Source organism: Lycium barbarum, chromosome 2, assembly GCF_019175385.1.
Source record: "Lycium barbarum isolate Lr01 chromosome 2, ASM1917538v2, whole genome shotgun sequence".
Classification (NCBI taxonomy): domain Eukaryota; kingdom Viridiplantae; phylum Streptophyta; class Magnoliopsida; order Solanales; family Solanaceae; genus Lycium; species Lycium barbarum.
This window is the reverse complement of record NC_083338.1, coordinates 1791316-1808367: the sequence shown is the minus strand read 5'-3', so window position 1 is coordinate 1808367 and position 17052 is coordinate 1791316. Positions and strand designations below refer to the sequence as shown.

The window sequence follows — 17052 nt, the reverse complement described above, 5'->3', positions numbered from 1 at the left end:
TTTACAATTTTCTCTTCCACTGACATCCTGAATATAGCTAACCTTCTGTGAAAACAAGTAATCTTGAAAATTACTTGGAAACAAGTATAATCTTATTGATTTTTCTTTCTAAAATACGTTCCTTAAAGAGAATGTAAATCCCCAAGTATAAAATTTTTAAACAAAGGGTAAACTAAAAAAGGTATACCAACAAAACATTGGACAAAACTAGAATACTTGCCGGAAGAAGAGTCTTAGTTACACTTGCTAATATATTGAGTTTAAGTTTTTATATTATACAATAAAAATTATACCATTGGTCATCTTCAATTGTCATAGCAGGTAATCTATCTTATTTTCAAGATTATAGATCTCACACTTTAAGAAGACAATTACCTGTATATATTATTTGGATCACCTGATAATATAAAAAGTTCTTTACACTTATATATATATGTTAACTTAAACTATGATACATTTAGTAGCTAAGAAAAGTAGATAAATACTAATTAATTATCTATACAGACATCCTCTATATGATGGGATCAAGTAGTCGGATCCATTATTACTCTCACGATATATTTGAGGGGTACATGAAATCGGCACTAAACAAAGTCCTCTGCTCCTCAGATCAACTTCTTTTCTCTCAAATCCTCCCCAATACCTATCCTGAATTATCGAAAAACTTAGTTAATAATAATAATAATAATAATAATAATAATAATAATAATAATAATAATAATAATAATGTTTTTAGCATTTTTTAAATTATAGTTGAAGCCAATATTTAATTGTAAATATTATCTTAAGAGGTAAGTTTCTCTACTATTAAAATGTACTAATTAATTAAATATTTATCATTTTTCCTGATGTTAATTAAACAAAATAATACATTAATTTACAAGATTTTGAGCATTCTAATAATTATATTTAAAGTTGTTGGGTACTGAATTAGCTCACCTTGCATGGATTGTTCTTCATGTAGGCACGGCTCAGTAGCTGCAGAAGTTGCAGGATAAAAAGAAAACGTTACTTTATATATGGGCACATAAAACTTTTCAATATGAATGAAACACAAGTTCTTAGCCTATTTTGATACCATGAAAGAGTTTGCTATAATTCGAAGACGTATAGTTAACTGTATTGATTTTGCAAGACTTGTACTAAAAGTGCTTACATAAATGTTTTAAGAAAAAAAAAAAGGATGTAGACTTGTGGGGTTATTTTGATAAAACTAAAGTTTATTCCATTAGCACTGTCAAATCATACCTGTATTTGCTCATGTAAGAATCTAACATAGTTGATTGTTTCCCACAAAACGGATGCCGTATCAGTCTAGACAAGTAAGAGAATCTTCCATTAGAGATAATTAATACTCGAGTTGGAATAATGACAAAAGTAATATTATTGATTATATATAATAATAATAATAATAATAATAATATAAATTAGTATTAGAAATGCACGCATGATCATTATTGAAGTAAGCATATCATGAAAAACTATTGTGTGAGCAATTACATTATTATTAGTAATAATGAGCACAAAACTAGCATAAAAAAGTAAACAGGCATAAATGGGGTGGAATAAGATGACTTGCTCATGCATTTTACTTTATCAAAAAAGATTCAGGAGCACGTGATATTGTTTGATAAGACATGAACTTGTAGGATGAATGATTTTTTTTTTTTTTTGAAATAATATAATTTGAAACATATTTTAATATTTATGTGGTTATTAAATAAAAAATTACATAATTAAGTTGGTAAGAGTAAATATCAATTGGGAAAGACAAAAAAGAGAAGCATTTTAGGCTAACCTTTCCAAATGGCGACACAATTTGTTGGAGACCTGTGATTTTGTCTGCAAGCTTCACTTTTGGAACTTGTATCTGTAAATAAATTATATAATCCACATAAAGTAAAGTTCCTAAACCAACAGGCTCACACAAATTGTAACTCACGCTTTTAGTTTGAACGTTAATTTAATCGTTAATTTTATACGGCAAACTTCAGACTGACTAAATTTATTTTTATATAAAAGATAGGAGTATGTATTAATTTCAAAAGGGATAATATTGCTGCTATAAATATAGAGGTTTCATACAAAAAGATTACTAATATATAACAGACAACAATTTCTGACACATAAAGTATGTAATATATTCGCTATAACGGTAACTATAAGTACCTTTGCAGAGGAAATTTCATTCTGTTGCCTTTTTGAGTTTGTGTCTGAATTATCTTCTGATCTCCTCTTTTTCCCTTCACTTTGATATTCTTGTGCTCTTCCATTGTTTTTCTTCGAAGTGTTGCATGTTGATATTGTACCCCTGGACTTGGTCTTAGAAAATTATTTTTTTAGAACAAAGAGATAGTATTAGCTTGAGTATTTAAAGAGGTAGCTAGAAAGTAAAAGGCTTTCTGGAAATTTCTTCTATACGAGGGCTTTAAGGAGGGCCGGACCATATAGAGTTTTATGTGAGTAGATTTAGCTTGCATTTCTACAAGATGTTGTTTATGCATTTTAACTTGAATAATTTTTTATCTTATTTAAATTTTTAAGTTACGCTCCAAGAAGAATAGATGAGGATCTAGACGGGAATGTCAACCCCTCCGGATCCTCAGTACGAAGAAGGGTGGGTTCCAGAGGAAATTGCGTCAATCAAAGCTTTAACTCTGATAGTATAGAGTTCCTTTCTACCACAAAATTGTAACATTCTTCTTTTATCCAAATTTTGTATATTTTGTACTCTCTCCATCTCAATTTATATGTCTCAATTTGTTTGAGGGAGGAATGTTAGAAAGTAAGATATGATTTTTAAATTTTCGTGATCTTAAATTAAAGATGTGTATAATGTATCAAAACGTTTTATAAATCTTGCGGTCTTAAATATGTCACGTGGAATATCGAAATTAAAGTGTTACTACTAAAAATATAGAGAACATTTTTTTTAACAGACTAAAAAAAAGGCACAAATTGAAAGAGGAAGAGCACCATTTTTTTTTTTTGCTTAATTTTAGAGAGGGAGAGAGAGAGAGAGTTCTTACTAGAGAAGGTTGTTGGAGGCCATGCTTCTTATGTTCTGCCAAATTCAAAGTTTTGAGACTTGGTTTAAAGTCGTTGACATTAGTATTCACCAATGGCTTGCTTAAATATCCACCACAAGATATGCTAGCAAAGTTTCTTGAATTATCATCAGCACATGATGAGTTAACCACTTCTGCTCCACAATGATGTCTAGGCAATTTCACTTTTTGATCACTTCTCATGAGAAACATAGAGTCCATAGAATTGTTATTATTATAATCAGTATAATAATAATTAAGGTCAGGTTTATTGATAGGAAGTTGCTTCCCAAGAAGATTACTGTAGGGATGAAATGAATAATCTTCATCATCATCATCATTATTAGCCAGTTGATTGTCAAATAAACTCATCTCCAAAACTGAATCTTGGTTATTGTTTTCCAGTAGATTTTTAGTATTAATGCTCCCAGCTGTTCCACTAGTAGAGCTGCTTCTGCATATTTGGTTAATAGTTCCAAATGATGAGAAAATATACCCAAAAGAGATAGAGAGAGTGAAAAAAAAAGAATCAACTAATTCAATTTCTCACTTGATTTCGGACAGTTAAATAAAAAGTGCCTGCAGGATTGCCCTTCGCTGAGATGGTCTTTATTTTTGCCCCTCAAATCAGTGATCTTTAATTTTTACTATTCGCTAAAAGCCTCTTGGTTCCGGTTCGAATCCCCGCTCAGTCAAAAATTTAAAAAGAAATCGCAAGACATAAGTAGGGATTCACGGGGCATAAGTTAGACCCCAACTTATGCCTTAAAACTCTGCCTCAAGGCAAAAAAAAAAAAAAAAATTGTTGTATTTTTGCAAACCTCTGCGTTAAGACTTAACTTTTGCCTTAAGGCCTAATTTTGGGCAAAAGTTTGCCTTAAGGCATAAGTTACGGTTCAACTTATGCCTTACGAATCTCAACTTATGTCTTGCAATTTTTTTTCTTTTATTGAGTCTGGGTTCGAACCCAGGATCTGGGTGTTAAGCGAAGAACAAATATTAAAGACCACTAATTTGAGGGGCAAAAATTAAAGACCACCCCAAAAGAAGGGCAATCCGCGCAAAAAAAAAAAAAAAAAAAAAAAAAAAGACTCTCTGTTAACTTTTTTATGTCTCCTCGACTTCTCAAACTGAATTAAGATTGTTCACCTAGAATATAGCCGAAGAGAGCTCTTTCTAAGTTTAGCAAGAAAGTTATCCACCTATATTCATTTATAGAATCCGTCCCTTAAAAATTACACAATACAATTTTGACGTTATATATACATTCGGCGTATGCAAATCACATAATTCTACACGCCCGATGGTAGTTGAATCACACTATTAAATATTATAAAGGTATATAACATACATGTAAATTGAATATCGTGAACATATACCACATACATACCTGCTGAATATTTTGTAAATATTTTTCTTAAATAGGTCTGAAATGGACTATTTAAAAAAAAAATTAGAGCATCCTTATTAATCTCCCTATGTTTTCTTCACTTAATCATGATTAGTGCTTCAAGAATCAAAGATGGTGCTGGTTTCCATTGAAAAAACAAATAGAAAAGGGCTAAATGGGTTTCGAGCTAGGTAGAAGTAATAGGAATTATGCTAGATTCAAGAATAGTTGGGGAAATTTTCTTATTTACTGTATTTTAATATTATTAGTGCTCCACTTTCACGATGGTCTTCCTTTCCATGCATATATTACGTATACAATTTTAGGTTTTTGGGATAAGTTGTCAAATAAGAATTTCTTTTTACTAATAAACGCTCTCCCTTATACCCCGACAAAATAATCAAAAGTTTTCTATACACTAACAATGGTCTGCACAAAATTGAACTAATGAGCTAGCAAGTTTGCACGCAAGAAAAGAGATAAGTAATATCGGATTTTTATATCCCTTATTAGGTTAAGTTTTAGTGTACATACGTTATGTCTTCCCTACAGCGTATAGGACTAGTAGCTAAAAATTCTCCACCTTCGCAATTTTGTCTTATTTTTCATTTTAAGTTGTTTAAAAGAGAATATTAGCACTCCATATTTAGTAAGTATTAACTCCAATATTCCCTTTTACTCTTAGCGACACTCGTGTATAAGAATGATATGGCATGTTTAGATACAAATGATTTTTAATATGTTATAGACATCTTAGTTTAAAATTAATTACAAGATTTCATGATTCTTCTCTGCGTTCTTAAACTTCGTATCAAATAAAATGAAGACACATAAAGTGAAACTAAGGAGTATTAGAGCGTAGTCGTAAAGAATTATTCAAACAACTTGAAACCTATTCTTTTGGTCAGAGAAAAAAAAGAAAACAATTTTGAGGGAAAAAAAAGGATATATATATCAAACTCACAGGAGAAGTTTGTTTAACATGTGGTAAATAAATTATGTATTATCAGCATAATTTAACATGTTAAATAGCATGTCATTTCAGTTTATTTTTCACCATGTTAGCAAATTTTACTTAGCATGGACAGTTACATGTAATTATCTTTTAAAATGAGACGAAAAGCATAGTCCTAATAGAGAGAGATAATCAAACTCACAGGAGAAGTTGGCTCCAAATAAGGTTATTGTGATCAGAAGCAGCATTTTCTTCAGTAATCAAAGAACTATTATTCTCATCAACACCAAGTAAAAACTGATGCTGATGAAGATTATTTGTTGCACTATTTCCATTATTAGGAATAGATATAACATCTTCTTCACATGATGAACTTCTAGTGGTGTTGCATGAAGATAAAGAGGAATTAGAAATTATTGGATGAAAAATAGTACGATTGTCTAGTTGTGGCCACCAACTTTGTGATAACAAGTAGCAATTTGAGTTATTTGTGGTGGCTAAATTGGAGTTTTTAGACATGGCTAATTTCTTTCTAACAATGGTGGACAATGCTTTAAAACTTTTCTTTTTCTTTGGTCCAATGGTGGGATGATTGGAATTTAAAGAGAGTGCTTTTGGGTTTTTGGGGTGACGTATTTTGGTAGGTATTAGAACAATTTTGGGGTGGACAATATTAAATGCTTCTGAGCTTTTCGCACTAGAGTTTGTGCGCAATTATTATAATATATAGTTGGGGGAGGGGAGTTTATATGTGGTACAAGGGAAATGAAGAGGGCCAGAGGGGTTTTTATTTGGTCCGAAGTTAAAAACTTAGTTTATTTTTCTCCATTGCAATTTGGAATTTTGAACAAGTTGTGTCAACCCGGAATTTATCTTAGGTAACTCTTTGTTAGCATTGTAATTATTTTAATCAAAATTTTAATAATTATCATTAATTATGATCATACAAAGAAAGATTTAAAGTGGTCTATAATTTACTGAGTGTTTGGTATAATTCAAGAATTTGTGTACGAACCCCTGCAAACGTAGTAACATAGATATCTCTTATAGTCAGTTGAAGGAAAGAGAATTTAATTATTTTTTCTTTTAATTGAACTGACATCTTTGATCATTGATGGGCAAAATTTACAGCTTTGAGTTTGGCATTCCAAACTTGATACATGGTCTATGCTGAGCAGGTTAGAGAAAGTCAGCTACTATAGTTAACACCAAAAAAATTAGTCATCGATTCTTTATAACTCTATCAGATGGCTATAATGAACAATCCTATCAAGGAGGGTCATACACCAGTAGGGATGGTTTGACAGGTCTGATTCTGAAACTAGGCAGGTTCCATTTGTCCAAGTTGATTAGCCCTCTAACTGATCTGGGAAGTGTAAGATTTTGAGAAACAAGACACTGAATATTTCCAGAATTTCTGTGTATTCATTGTGTGAAGAAGAGCACCTATATATACAAGTGTACTATTTATGAAATAAAAGAATAAAACTTATTCCTATACATTTTGTCTTAATTCTATTGGCTCCTATACCTGTACATTTTTGTCTCAAGTGTAACTAACTTATTCCTTTACAATGTGAATGATAATGACATGTTCACCTAGTGTCCGTTATGATTTTGTCAAGTTTGTATGGCTAGGATTCATCTTGGATATTCTTGGTATTCATTGTATACCACCGTGTATACTCTTTCAGTTCTGGACCAGATTCAACAGGCCCAGATTCATCAAGCCCAAAGCATTTATTCAACATTTGGCCCATTTTTCATTTAACCCGATTTGTCTCATTTCTTCAATGTTGACTTCTTCTTTCTTTGTTCAATCATCAATCATCTCATCTCTTTCTCTTTCAATGCTCCAGTGAAAGTCTGAATCATCTTCTTCCTTTTCCATTGAAGAAGATGATGATTATGCATGTAATCCTACACCCCCCTTCAAATTGGAGGGGATAGAAGTGACCCCCAATTTGCAAAGAAGGTGATGGTGAGAGGGACCAGACAACGACTTTGTGAAAATGTCAGGTAATTGATCTTTGGAGGGAACAAAAGAAAGAGAGATCAATCCAGCCAAGTATTGTTGCCTGACGAAATGGCAATCAAGATCAACATGCTTGGTCCGTTCATGGAAGACGGGGTTTCGTGCAATGTCGATGGCTGATTTGCTATCTGAGTGAACTGGAATCAGAATAGGTGGGGGAATCGATAGATCTGAGAGTAGCCGGGTCAACCAAGTGAGTTCGGCAACCAAACTCCTCATCGACCGGTACTCCGCTTCGGCGGAGGAAATTGAGACTGAATCTTGTTTCTTGGACTTCCAAGAGATGGGAGATCCACCCAAGCTGACAAAGAAACCACTTACAAAGCGCCGCATATCTCGACAAGTGGCCCAATCCGCATCGCAAAATGCAGACAGGGAAAAGGTCGGAGAAGCATTGAGGAAGATACCTTGTGAAGGAAAACTTTTCAGGTACCTTATAACTCTTAAACCAGCATTGAAATGATACACACTAGGCTGCTGCATAAATTGACTCAAATTTAATACAACATATGATAAATCAGGCCTAGTGTTGGTCAAATAGTTTAATTTTCCGACCAGATGTCTATAGATTGTAGGATCTGATAATGGTTCTCCTGAATCTGCAGATAATTTGATTGATAGATCCATTGGTGAAGAAACTGATCCCAAATGAGAGACATCAAACTCTTCTAGAAGTTCCAAGGTATATTTCTTTTGACTGAATATCATTCCTTGAACTTCTCTTAGAATTTCTATGCCTAGAAAATAATGAATTTCCCCAAGATCCTTAATTTTGAACTCTGAGTTAAGAAAGACTTTGAGAGTACCAATTTCTGTATGATCATTTCCTGTAATAAGAATGTCATCCACATAGACTGCCACTATAGAGATCAGTGAACCTGTATTCTTAAAGAATAAGGAATAATCATTTAAAGATGCTGAATATCCTTTAAAACTCAATGCCCTTGCAAGCTTGGCATACCATTGCCTAGAGGCTTGCTTTAATCCATATAGGGATTTCTTGAGTTTGCACACTAAATTAGACTGAGGAGGAATCATACCAGTAGGGAATTTCATGTACACTTCCTCTTGTAAATCACCTTGCAAGAATGCATTGTTAACATCAAACTGTAAAAATTCCCACCCTTTCTTGACTGCAATGGTCAACAAACACCTGATAGTGGTCATCTTTACCACAGGGGAAAAGGTTTCATTGAAATCAACTCCTTCCTTTTAAATATCTCCTCTAATGACTAATCTTGCCTTTAGTATCTCAATGGTTCCATCTGCATGTTGCTTAACCTTGTAAACCCATTTACAAGGAAGTACACTTCTTCCTTCTGGAAGAGGAACCACATCCCAAGTGTGATTCACTTGTAATGCCTCTATTTCATCCTCCATAGCTTTTATCCAACCTGGATGCTTACAAGCTTGAGAAAACCCTCTAGGCTCTGTGATGTTTGAAGTAGCATTAATAATGGTTTGGTTAGGCTTAGATAGTGCACGGAAAGAAAAGGTGGTAGGGCTGGTTGGATTGGCAAAATAGGATTCTGTCACATCACTGAAGAAGATGTTACTACAAAAGTAATCATGGAGGTGTGCAGAAAGCACTCCTTTATTAGCCCTTTCAGATTTCCTAGTAGGTTCTTGGTGTGTTATAATGTTGGGTGAGGAAGGAAGTGGTGGTGAGGATGAATGTGTAATCCCAGGACTGGATGTAGTATCAGTAGGTGGAATAGATATGTCACTGGAGTTGATAGAGGGATATGGTGAGGTGTTGGGGTAGAATTAGGAGTACTGGGTTGAGATTCATTGAGTGGAATTTGGGTAGGATCATATGAGGAAAATGGATATTCTGAGAAAATTGGGATCTGATGCTGGTTTGAAACAAAAGGGAAATGTGTTTCATGGAACCTCACATCCCTAGATATCACTATCTTCTTGGTTTCCAAGTCTAAGACTTTGTATCCCTTTTGATGTAAAGGATATCCCAGCAAGACACAGGCCCTAGCCCTTTCATCAAATTTGTTTCTTCCTTGTAAAATAGTAGAAACATAACATAAACAACCAAAACTTTTCAAGTGTCTATAGTGAAGTTCTCTATGGAAAAGTAGTTCATAAGGAGTTTTTCCTTGGAGAACCTTAGATGTTACCTTGTTTATGATATAAGTTGCTGTCAATATGCACTCACCCCAGTAAGAAATGGGAATTTTGGAATGAAACATCAGACCTCTTGCAATTTCCAAGAGCTGTCTATGTTTTCTTTCAACAATCCCATTTTGTTGGGGTGTTCCAACACAAGAAAGCTGATGAATGATACCTTGAGAATCAAGGAATGCTGCTTCTTGTGTTCCCTTCCCCAATTCTAAAGCATTATCAGACCTTATCTGCTTGACTTTTACATTAAACTGTCTCTCAACCATGACAAGAAAACTTTTAAGTACTGGAAATGCATAACATTTAGTACTTAATAGAAAAATCCAGGTGCCTCTAGTATAATCATCTACTATTGTTAAGAAATACCTGTAGCCATTATATGTGCTAGACTTATAAGGTCCCCATGTATCAATATGTATGAGTTCAAACATCCCTTTAGTCTTAAGGGTACTGAGTGGAAAGGGTAGCTTAGTCTGGTTTGCTTTAGGACAAACATCACAAACAAGATCAGGAATAGAGTCACAATGACGGAAATTTAAATGTTTCATTGCTGAAAAGGGGAGATGCCCCAACCTTACATGCCAATGTTTTACATCAGACAAAGCTTTAACATGTGCAGAAATAGGAATAGAAACAGACTCAGAATTAGAATTTCTTCCTGTTGGAATAGAAAATGCATTGACTAGACTCCTAGATTTAGTGATAGTAGATTGCAATAGATAGAGTCCTCTCCTAGATTCACCAAAAAATTTGTGGACTCTTCATTAAATGGTCCTGCATTAGACATCCAGAAGATGTAAACTTAAGGTCACAGTTGAGTTGAACACATAACTTATGCACAAATAATAAGTTATATTTAAAATTTGGCACATGGAGGACATTAGTCAAAATAAGGTTTGGCAGAATAGGTACACACCCTGTGTGAGTCACATTTACCTTGAAAGAGTTATGTAAGCTTATGTTTAGAGGCACAGGGAGAGGAATGAGAAATATGAAAGAATCAGGATTAAAGTACATGTGATCTGTAGCCCCTGAATCTATAATCCAAGTACTAGTTTCTAATTTACCTAAAACCTGATCAGAGTATTTTAGAATAGTACCAGCTATAGCATTAGCATTAATGCTTGTCTTTCCTGATTTTGCATGTTTGTATAAGTTCATCATCTCTGAGATTTGTTCCTTGCTGAATTGTTGCAAAAGGTTGTTGTTGATCTCAGAGGTATCAACAGTTGTGTATTCCCCTTCTTCATACATTACTGCTGCATTGCCTTTAGCTTCTCCTTTAGTGAACTCAAAATCTTCTGGGAATCCATGTAACCTATAACAATCATCTATTGTGTGTCCTGTTTTTCCACAATGAGTACAACTTACATTGGGATTGTGCTCTTCTTCCCTTTGAACTTTTGCTGAGGTTTAGTAAACCTCTGAAAAAAAATTATGAAACTTAGGTCCTGGATTTCCTGTTTTGACTGGTTGATTTTTGTATTTTTGTGGTCCCTTTCCATGTGCTGCTGACATAAAAGCCCTGAATTCAGACATTAGTTGATCATTGGTTTGTTTTCCTTGTATAGTACTCGGTCCAGTAGCCATAAAGGATGCAGAATCTGAGGAAATCTGGGCATTTGCATATATCTCTCTTTGGTTCTCATCTTGTAGAAGAAGAGAATATGCAGTGTCCATACTAGGTAGTGGGTTCATCATAAGGACGTTTCCTCTATCTTGTGTATAAACATCATTCAAGCCCATTAAAAACTGGATTAACCTCTGATCCTCTAGTGACTTTTTTAACCTTTCCTTTCCTTTACACATACATGTGTTATATCCCGTATTTTTTAACGTCAGATTATTTGCTAAGGTGGGGCCCACACATCGAGATTTTTTTTGGAACATCTGAAAAGTCATATGAATCACATATGTGGGTTACACACAATTCAAGAAGGACCCTTGGGCCAAATCAAAGTGGAAGCCCTCCAAACGAATATTTTTAAGAAAACGTTTTCGGGTGACCTGACTTTGAGGGGCAAAAACGGTATTATAAGTTTGGAATTTGGAAAACTACCAAGAAATAAAAGTTGTAGATAATTGAATTAGCTTTCCAACCATAGGTCGTGGGTTCCCAGGTGACGTTGGTACAAGGAGATATGGACGTTTTAAGGTCGAAAGGTCAGTGGGCTAGGCCCAACTCGGGACCAACCGGGTTAGACCCAAAAAAAAAAGAGAAAATGAGGCCCAAAGAGAGGGGGGTGGCCGGCCATACATGGCCCAAGCCCACCAAAATTAATTAATTTCCATGTGCTAAATTAGATAAAAGGGTTGAATATATCCATAGAAGTTTCAAGAAACAAAGAAAGAGAAAAACAACAAAAAGAAGAGCAAAAACTTGAAGGCCATTCGGCCATGAGCTTGGGAATTTAGCTCCTTGAGATATTGCTCCTAAAATTATTTTCTTGTGGTATTTCCACTAATTCAAGGACCCTCTACAACGTGGTGTAGTTATTTCGGAAGATAAACCACTTGTTTTGCCAAGATAACACTTTGGACAAGTGAAGAAGTTGGGAGGAAAAGGTAAGAATTAATCCCTTTTAATTATGTTATGAAGACTTGTTTATGTTGTAGTATGTAGAAATGGGTAGAATTTATGGAAATATGGAAGTTTGCATGGTGGGTGTGTGTGTATGTGTGTGTCCGAAAATGGAGTTAAATGAGAGGAATGATTAAAATTTTATTTGTTATGTTAATTGTGTTGTTGAAGCCTTGTGATGGAAATGGAAGAAAAATGGTTCAACTTGGCATGAAAAATGGCTGTGAATGATTATAGAAACTTATGTGATTTTAATGTAGTTTTTATATAATTATGGAAAATAGAGTTCTAAATGTGGATTGTTATGTTGATTGGTGAGTTTGGAAGGATGCTAGTCCATATTGACATAAAAGATTGGTTGTTAAGTTGTTATGGGAAGATTTGTGGATTTATGGGAAATTTATATAATTATGAAAATAAATTCTTAAGGTGTAAATTATGATTATTGTTAATGAAATGAGGAGACGAAAATCTGTTATGAATATTTATGTCGAAAATTAGAGGTTTTGGATGAATTATGGTTTTGGTGAAAATTTTGGTATATTTTGTAAATATTTTGTAGAATGATATGAAATGCTTCCGAATTGAATTGGAATGATCTTGATTAGTAATGAATGTGAAAATATTAATATTGATTTGAAAGTGCAAAGTTGGATTGGAAGTTGTTGCATTATTTGAAAAAGAAGACTATTTATGCTAGAATGTGTTTCTAGTCGATTGTTGATGTTGTTGGTATTGTTGTTGGTATGGTTGCTGCTAATTTGAGCCGAGTTAAATCTCGGAGATGTTGTATGTATAAGGGAGATGCTGCCCAAATTTCTGTAGACAAGTGTTGGTTAAGATTGAATTCTTAAAGCCTTATGGTTAATATTTGGTAAACATGACCAAATGTAGATTTTGGACGAAACGGGATTTGAATTTGGAGAGGCGTAAGGAGCGAATAAGGTATGTAAAGCTTTACTTATTCTTCTCTTGGCATGTCCTAGATGTAATAGAATTGAATTCGGACCTCGGGGACAACTCTACTCTTTGGAATCTACGTCCAAATTTACCCCTTTTTCATTCAGTAGAATTGAATTAAATATTTTGTGAATAGTTGGAAAAATTGTTTGAACATTTAGATTTTGCGCAAATTGAATTCGACTACCTTAAAACTCTCATCAGTGATGTCATGAAGCCTAATATACGTAATATGAGTATGCCACCTCATTTGGTCTGAGGTGGGCCCACTATTTCCGACTTTTTCCTTATTGTTCCGTTTGACTCATTTTTAATAGAATCCAGAGGGAAACTCTTAGCTACTCTTCTACCCATTATATGACAGTCGCCCTAATTATTTTATTGAGTCTCACAATATGTTTTGAAATATGAAAACGATTTCAGAAGGATTATGTTGACATAAACCATTGTGGCCTCCGAAAGACATACATTATGATCGTCGCTCAATCTTTATATATATATATATATATATATATATGAATTGTCATCTGAGTTATGCTATCGAGATTCTGTAAATGTTTTATATTTTGATATGTTCAAACAATCCCAAAAGCTTTAATTTGATATAATCCCCCGCGACATCCGAAAGGTACGTGCTATGACTATCGTCTGATTTCTTTCCTAAATGACCTGTCATTCGGATTGTTCTGTCGAGTCTTTGTAAATATTTTATGATGCATTAGTTTCTCACTACTCCATTCGTGGATGCCTCAATGTTTCCTTCACTGAGCCCGGGCCAGGATATGTTATCACGTGTATTCCACTGCATTGTTCGCCGTGCCCCGGTGTGAGGGGGGCAGGTATATGTGTACATGGGTTGTGGAGTATGCTGTGCCATGTACGCTAATTCTGATATGCTATGATATGATATGATATGGCCATCTGATATGCTATGATATGTGCACACTCTGATATGATATGATATGTTACAGAGCTATTTCCTAATCCGGAGTATGATGTGTTATGGCGCCAGTGTCGGGGTGGCGACCACGTCTGTTCACCGAGTCCCATAATGGGGACCGGATATGGCATATGTTCTGACAAGCATTATCTCTGCTTTATGAGTAAGCACTTTGATATTCCGGTTATTGTACTTACTTTCTGTACTTCTGACTCTGATTATGATTCCTTCTGTTGTACGTCTGTACTCCCGATCCCGATCATGATACTGTCTGTTATACTTCGGTACCTCCGATTTCGATATGTTTTCATCTGTTGTATTTCTGGATTTCTGGACCTGATTATGATTCTGTTTATTGTACTTTATGCTTTACATACTGAGTACATTTTTCGTGCTGACCCCTCTTCTTCAGGGGCTGCGTTTCATGCCGCGCAGGTACACCCAGATGAGCTGAAGTTATTACAGAAGATGTTCCAGCGGAGTTGGCAGGCTCCATTTGCTCCCGGAGTGTTGCCGAGTCTGAGTTTGTATGTTATAATTTCTGGATTTATGTTAGAGACTTTGCAGACAGAGTCGTGGGTATAGTATGTCAGTCGTGTAAGCGGCTTCATCAACCGATACGTCCTTCTGTATTATGTGTTAAATTTTGTATAATCACAGATTCTGTTTGATTTGGAAAGCGTCGGGAAAGAATATTTTGAGAACATGTTATGTATGTTATTTTTATGTGATTTAAAAACCTAATAAGATTTTGTGTGTCCCGAAAGTCTGTGGGTTCGCTCGGCTCTGGATGTGGGGTCGGGTGCCCATCACAACCTAGCGGAATTAGGGTGTGACAACATGTACATGAACAGCAGGTAATGACATTAATAGCATCAAGTTCATCCCAGACTCTTTTGAGTTTAGTGAAGTATCCTGCAATGTCATTATTGCCTTGCACTAAGCCTGTTAGCTCCTTTTGTAAGTGGTATAGTTTGGCACCATTGGACTTACCAAACCTTTGTTCTAGACTGTCCTAAAGTTCCTTAGCTATTTTGGAACTCATTACACTGTCAGCAATATTTTTTGTAAGTGCATTTGTAATCCAGCAGATGACCATATCATTGACACAACTCCATTGTTCATAATCTGTGGACTTTGGATCTGGAGCTTTACAGGCCCCATTGATGAAGTCAAGTTTCCTTTTGGCTGATAAGGATAGGAGAATGGATCTACTCCAGCCTGGGTACCCCCTTCCATCAAATATAGTATTGACTAGGGACATACCAGGTGAATCTGAATTGCTAAGGTGATAAGGGTGATTATTTTCATATGTGATTGCCTTCTCAACACTGGCTGATTCCATTTCTGTTGTTTCAGGCATATTGATTTGATGAAGATGAAAATGATTTTTATTTTAGATCTGGGTCGAGCTTCAAATATTCTTTGATACCATGTAAGATTTTGAGAAACAAGACACTGAATATTTCCAGAATTTCTGTGTATTCATTGTGTGAAGAAGAGCACCTATATATACAAGTGTACTATTTATGAAATAAAAGAATAAAACTTATTCCTATACATTTTGTCTTAATTCTATTGGCTCCTATACCTGTACATTTTTGTCTCAAGTGTAACTAACTTATTCCTTTACAATGTGAATGATAATGACATGTTCACCTAGTGTCCGTTATGATTTTGTCAAGTTTGTATGGCTAGGATTCATCTTGGATATTCTTGGTATTCATTGTATACCACCGTGTATACTCTTTCAGTTCTGGACCAGATTCAACAGGCCCAGATTCATCAAGCCCAAAGCATTTATTCAGCATTTGGCCCATTTTTCATTTAACCCGATTTGTCTCATTTCTTTAATGTTGACTTCTTCTTTCTTTGTTCAATCATCAATCATCTCATCTCTTTCTCTTTCAATGCTCCAGTGAAAGTTTGAATCATCTTCTTCCTTTTCCATTGAAGAAGATGATGATGATGATGCATGTAATCCTACAGGAAGCACTAAAGGAAGCTAACTTATCTGCAAGTTTGTTGGCTTCTCTAAAACAGTGGCTAATGTTGAATCCATTTTCTTCAACTAGATTCTGATTTTGCTGAATCTCTTTTGCAATCTTCCATGGTGGTTTCCAATCTCTTTTAATGCATTTGATGAGTACAAGGGAATCAATCTCTCCCCATACTAAATTGATTCCATTGTTTGCACAGCATTTCAGGCCACATAATAAAGTTGAAGCTGAAGGCATGTTGCTAGTACCCTGCCCCAAATTAAAGCTATAGGCAAAAATGAAGTTTCCTTGGTTGTCCTTTATCAGTCCCTCTCCTCCACACTGCTCATCCCTACAGCTTCCGTCATTGTTCAGTTTTGCCATCATGGAGGGAGTTTTTATCCATCTAACACTTATTACTGATTTTTGGTTCACTGCATTCTCCATGGCTCTACATAAGCTACTCCATGAATTTCCAATCCTTGCCTTCGTGAATGAATTTCTTCTTTGTGATCTGCAGAGTAAAAAAAAAAGTATGTTAGATTTTGTGACATATACAGTAGGCTTAATTGCCTCATGCTTACTGCTGCATCTAGATTTCCAAATCTCCTAGCAAATGATAGAAGGGATGATCTTCGATACAAAAGCAGCTATAAGATTAGAGGTCTTAAGGTTCCTCCAGTTCAAAAGAATAAGTTTGAGGGAAATGTTCCTGTAATTGATACCCAATGGCCCGCAAAGAAGCTCCAAATTTTGTTTGCGAGGTCCCCATGGGCAAAAAAGTGATCAATGTTTTCAAGAGTATTGCCAGTGATATCCCCCTCACAATAGTAGCACCCAGGTTCTATGGAAATTCCAAGACTAGCAACTTTGCTATCAATGGATAGTGTGTCTTAAATATCTCCAGGTGACAAAAGACATTTTGAAAGGAATATTTTTTGTGCCAAATATTGTCTAAAATGTCATTTTTTTGGTCTTCTTTGTCGCATTTTGTCCCAGGTAGTACCAACACTAAATGAACCAGTTTGC

General features: G+C 34.9%; 2 protein-coding genes across 2 annotated transcripts; both read right to left on the bottom strand.

The window, feature by feature from the left end:
* Positions 1-271: 271 nt before the first annotated feature.
* On the bottom strand, positions 272-6091 carry LOC132625815 (transcription factor bHLH111). The gene is made up of 7 exons (XM_060340392.1): positions 5595-6091; positions 3030-3501; positions 2170-2322; positions 1799-1870; positions 1249-1314; positions 940-978; positions 272-648 (listed from the first exon to the last, which is right to left on the bottom strand). The coding sequence occupies exons 1-7, from the start codon at positions 5909-5911 to the stop codon at positions 493-495; spliced, it is 1275 nt and encodes a 424-aa protein (XP_060196375.1). The 5' UTR covers positions 5912-6091; the 3' UTR covers positions 272-492.
* Positions 6092-15975: 9884 nt separating this feature from the next.
* LOC132624345 (uncharacterized) lies at positions 15976-16470 on the bottom strand. Its single transcript, XM_060339140.1, has one exon. The coding sequence runs from the start codon at positions 16468-16470 to the stop codon at positions 15976-15978; it is 495 nt and encodes a 164-aa protein (XP_060195123.1).
* Between the last annotated feature and the right edge of the window lie 582 nt (positions 16471-17052).

Bases quoted from the DNA above. Each gene is read 5' to 3' on its own strand.
- LOC132625815 (XM_060340392.1), bottom strand. From the start codon at position 5,911: ATGTCTAAAAACTCCAATTTAGCCACCACAAATAACTCAAATTGCTAC. The intron at 3,502-5,594 runs GTGAGTTTGATT...CCAAATATGCAG, and splicing joins ATTTGGAGCCAACTTCTCCT to AAGCAGCTCTACTAGTGGAA. The intron at 649-939 runs GTGAGCTAATTC...TCGATAATTCAG, and splicing joins TGAAGAACAATCCATGCAAG to GATAGGTATTGGGGAGGATT.
- LOC132624345 (XM_060339140.1), bottom strand. From the start codon at position 16,470: ATGGAGAATGCAGTGAACCAAAAATCAGTAATAAGTGTTAGATGGATA.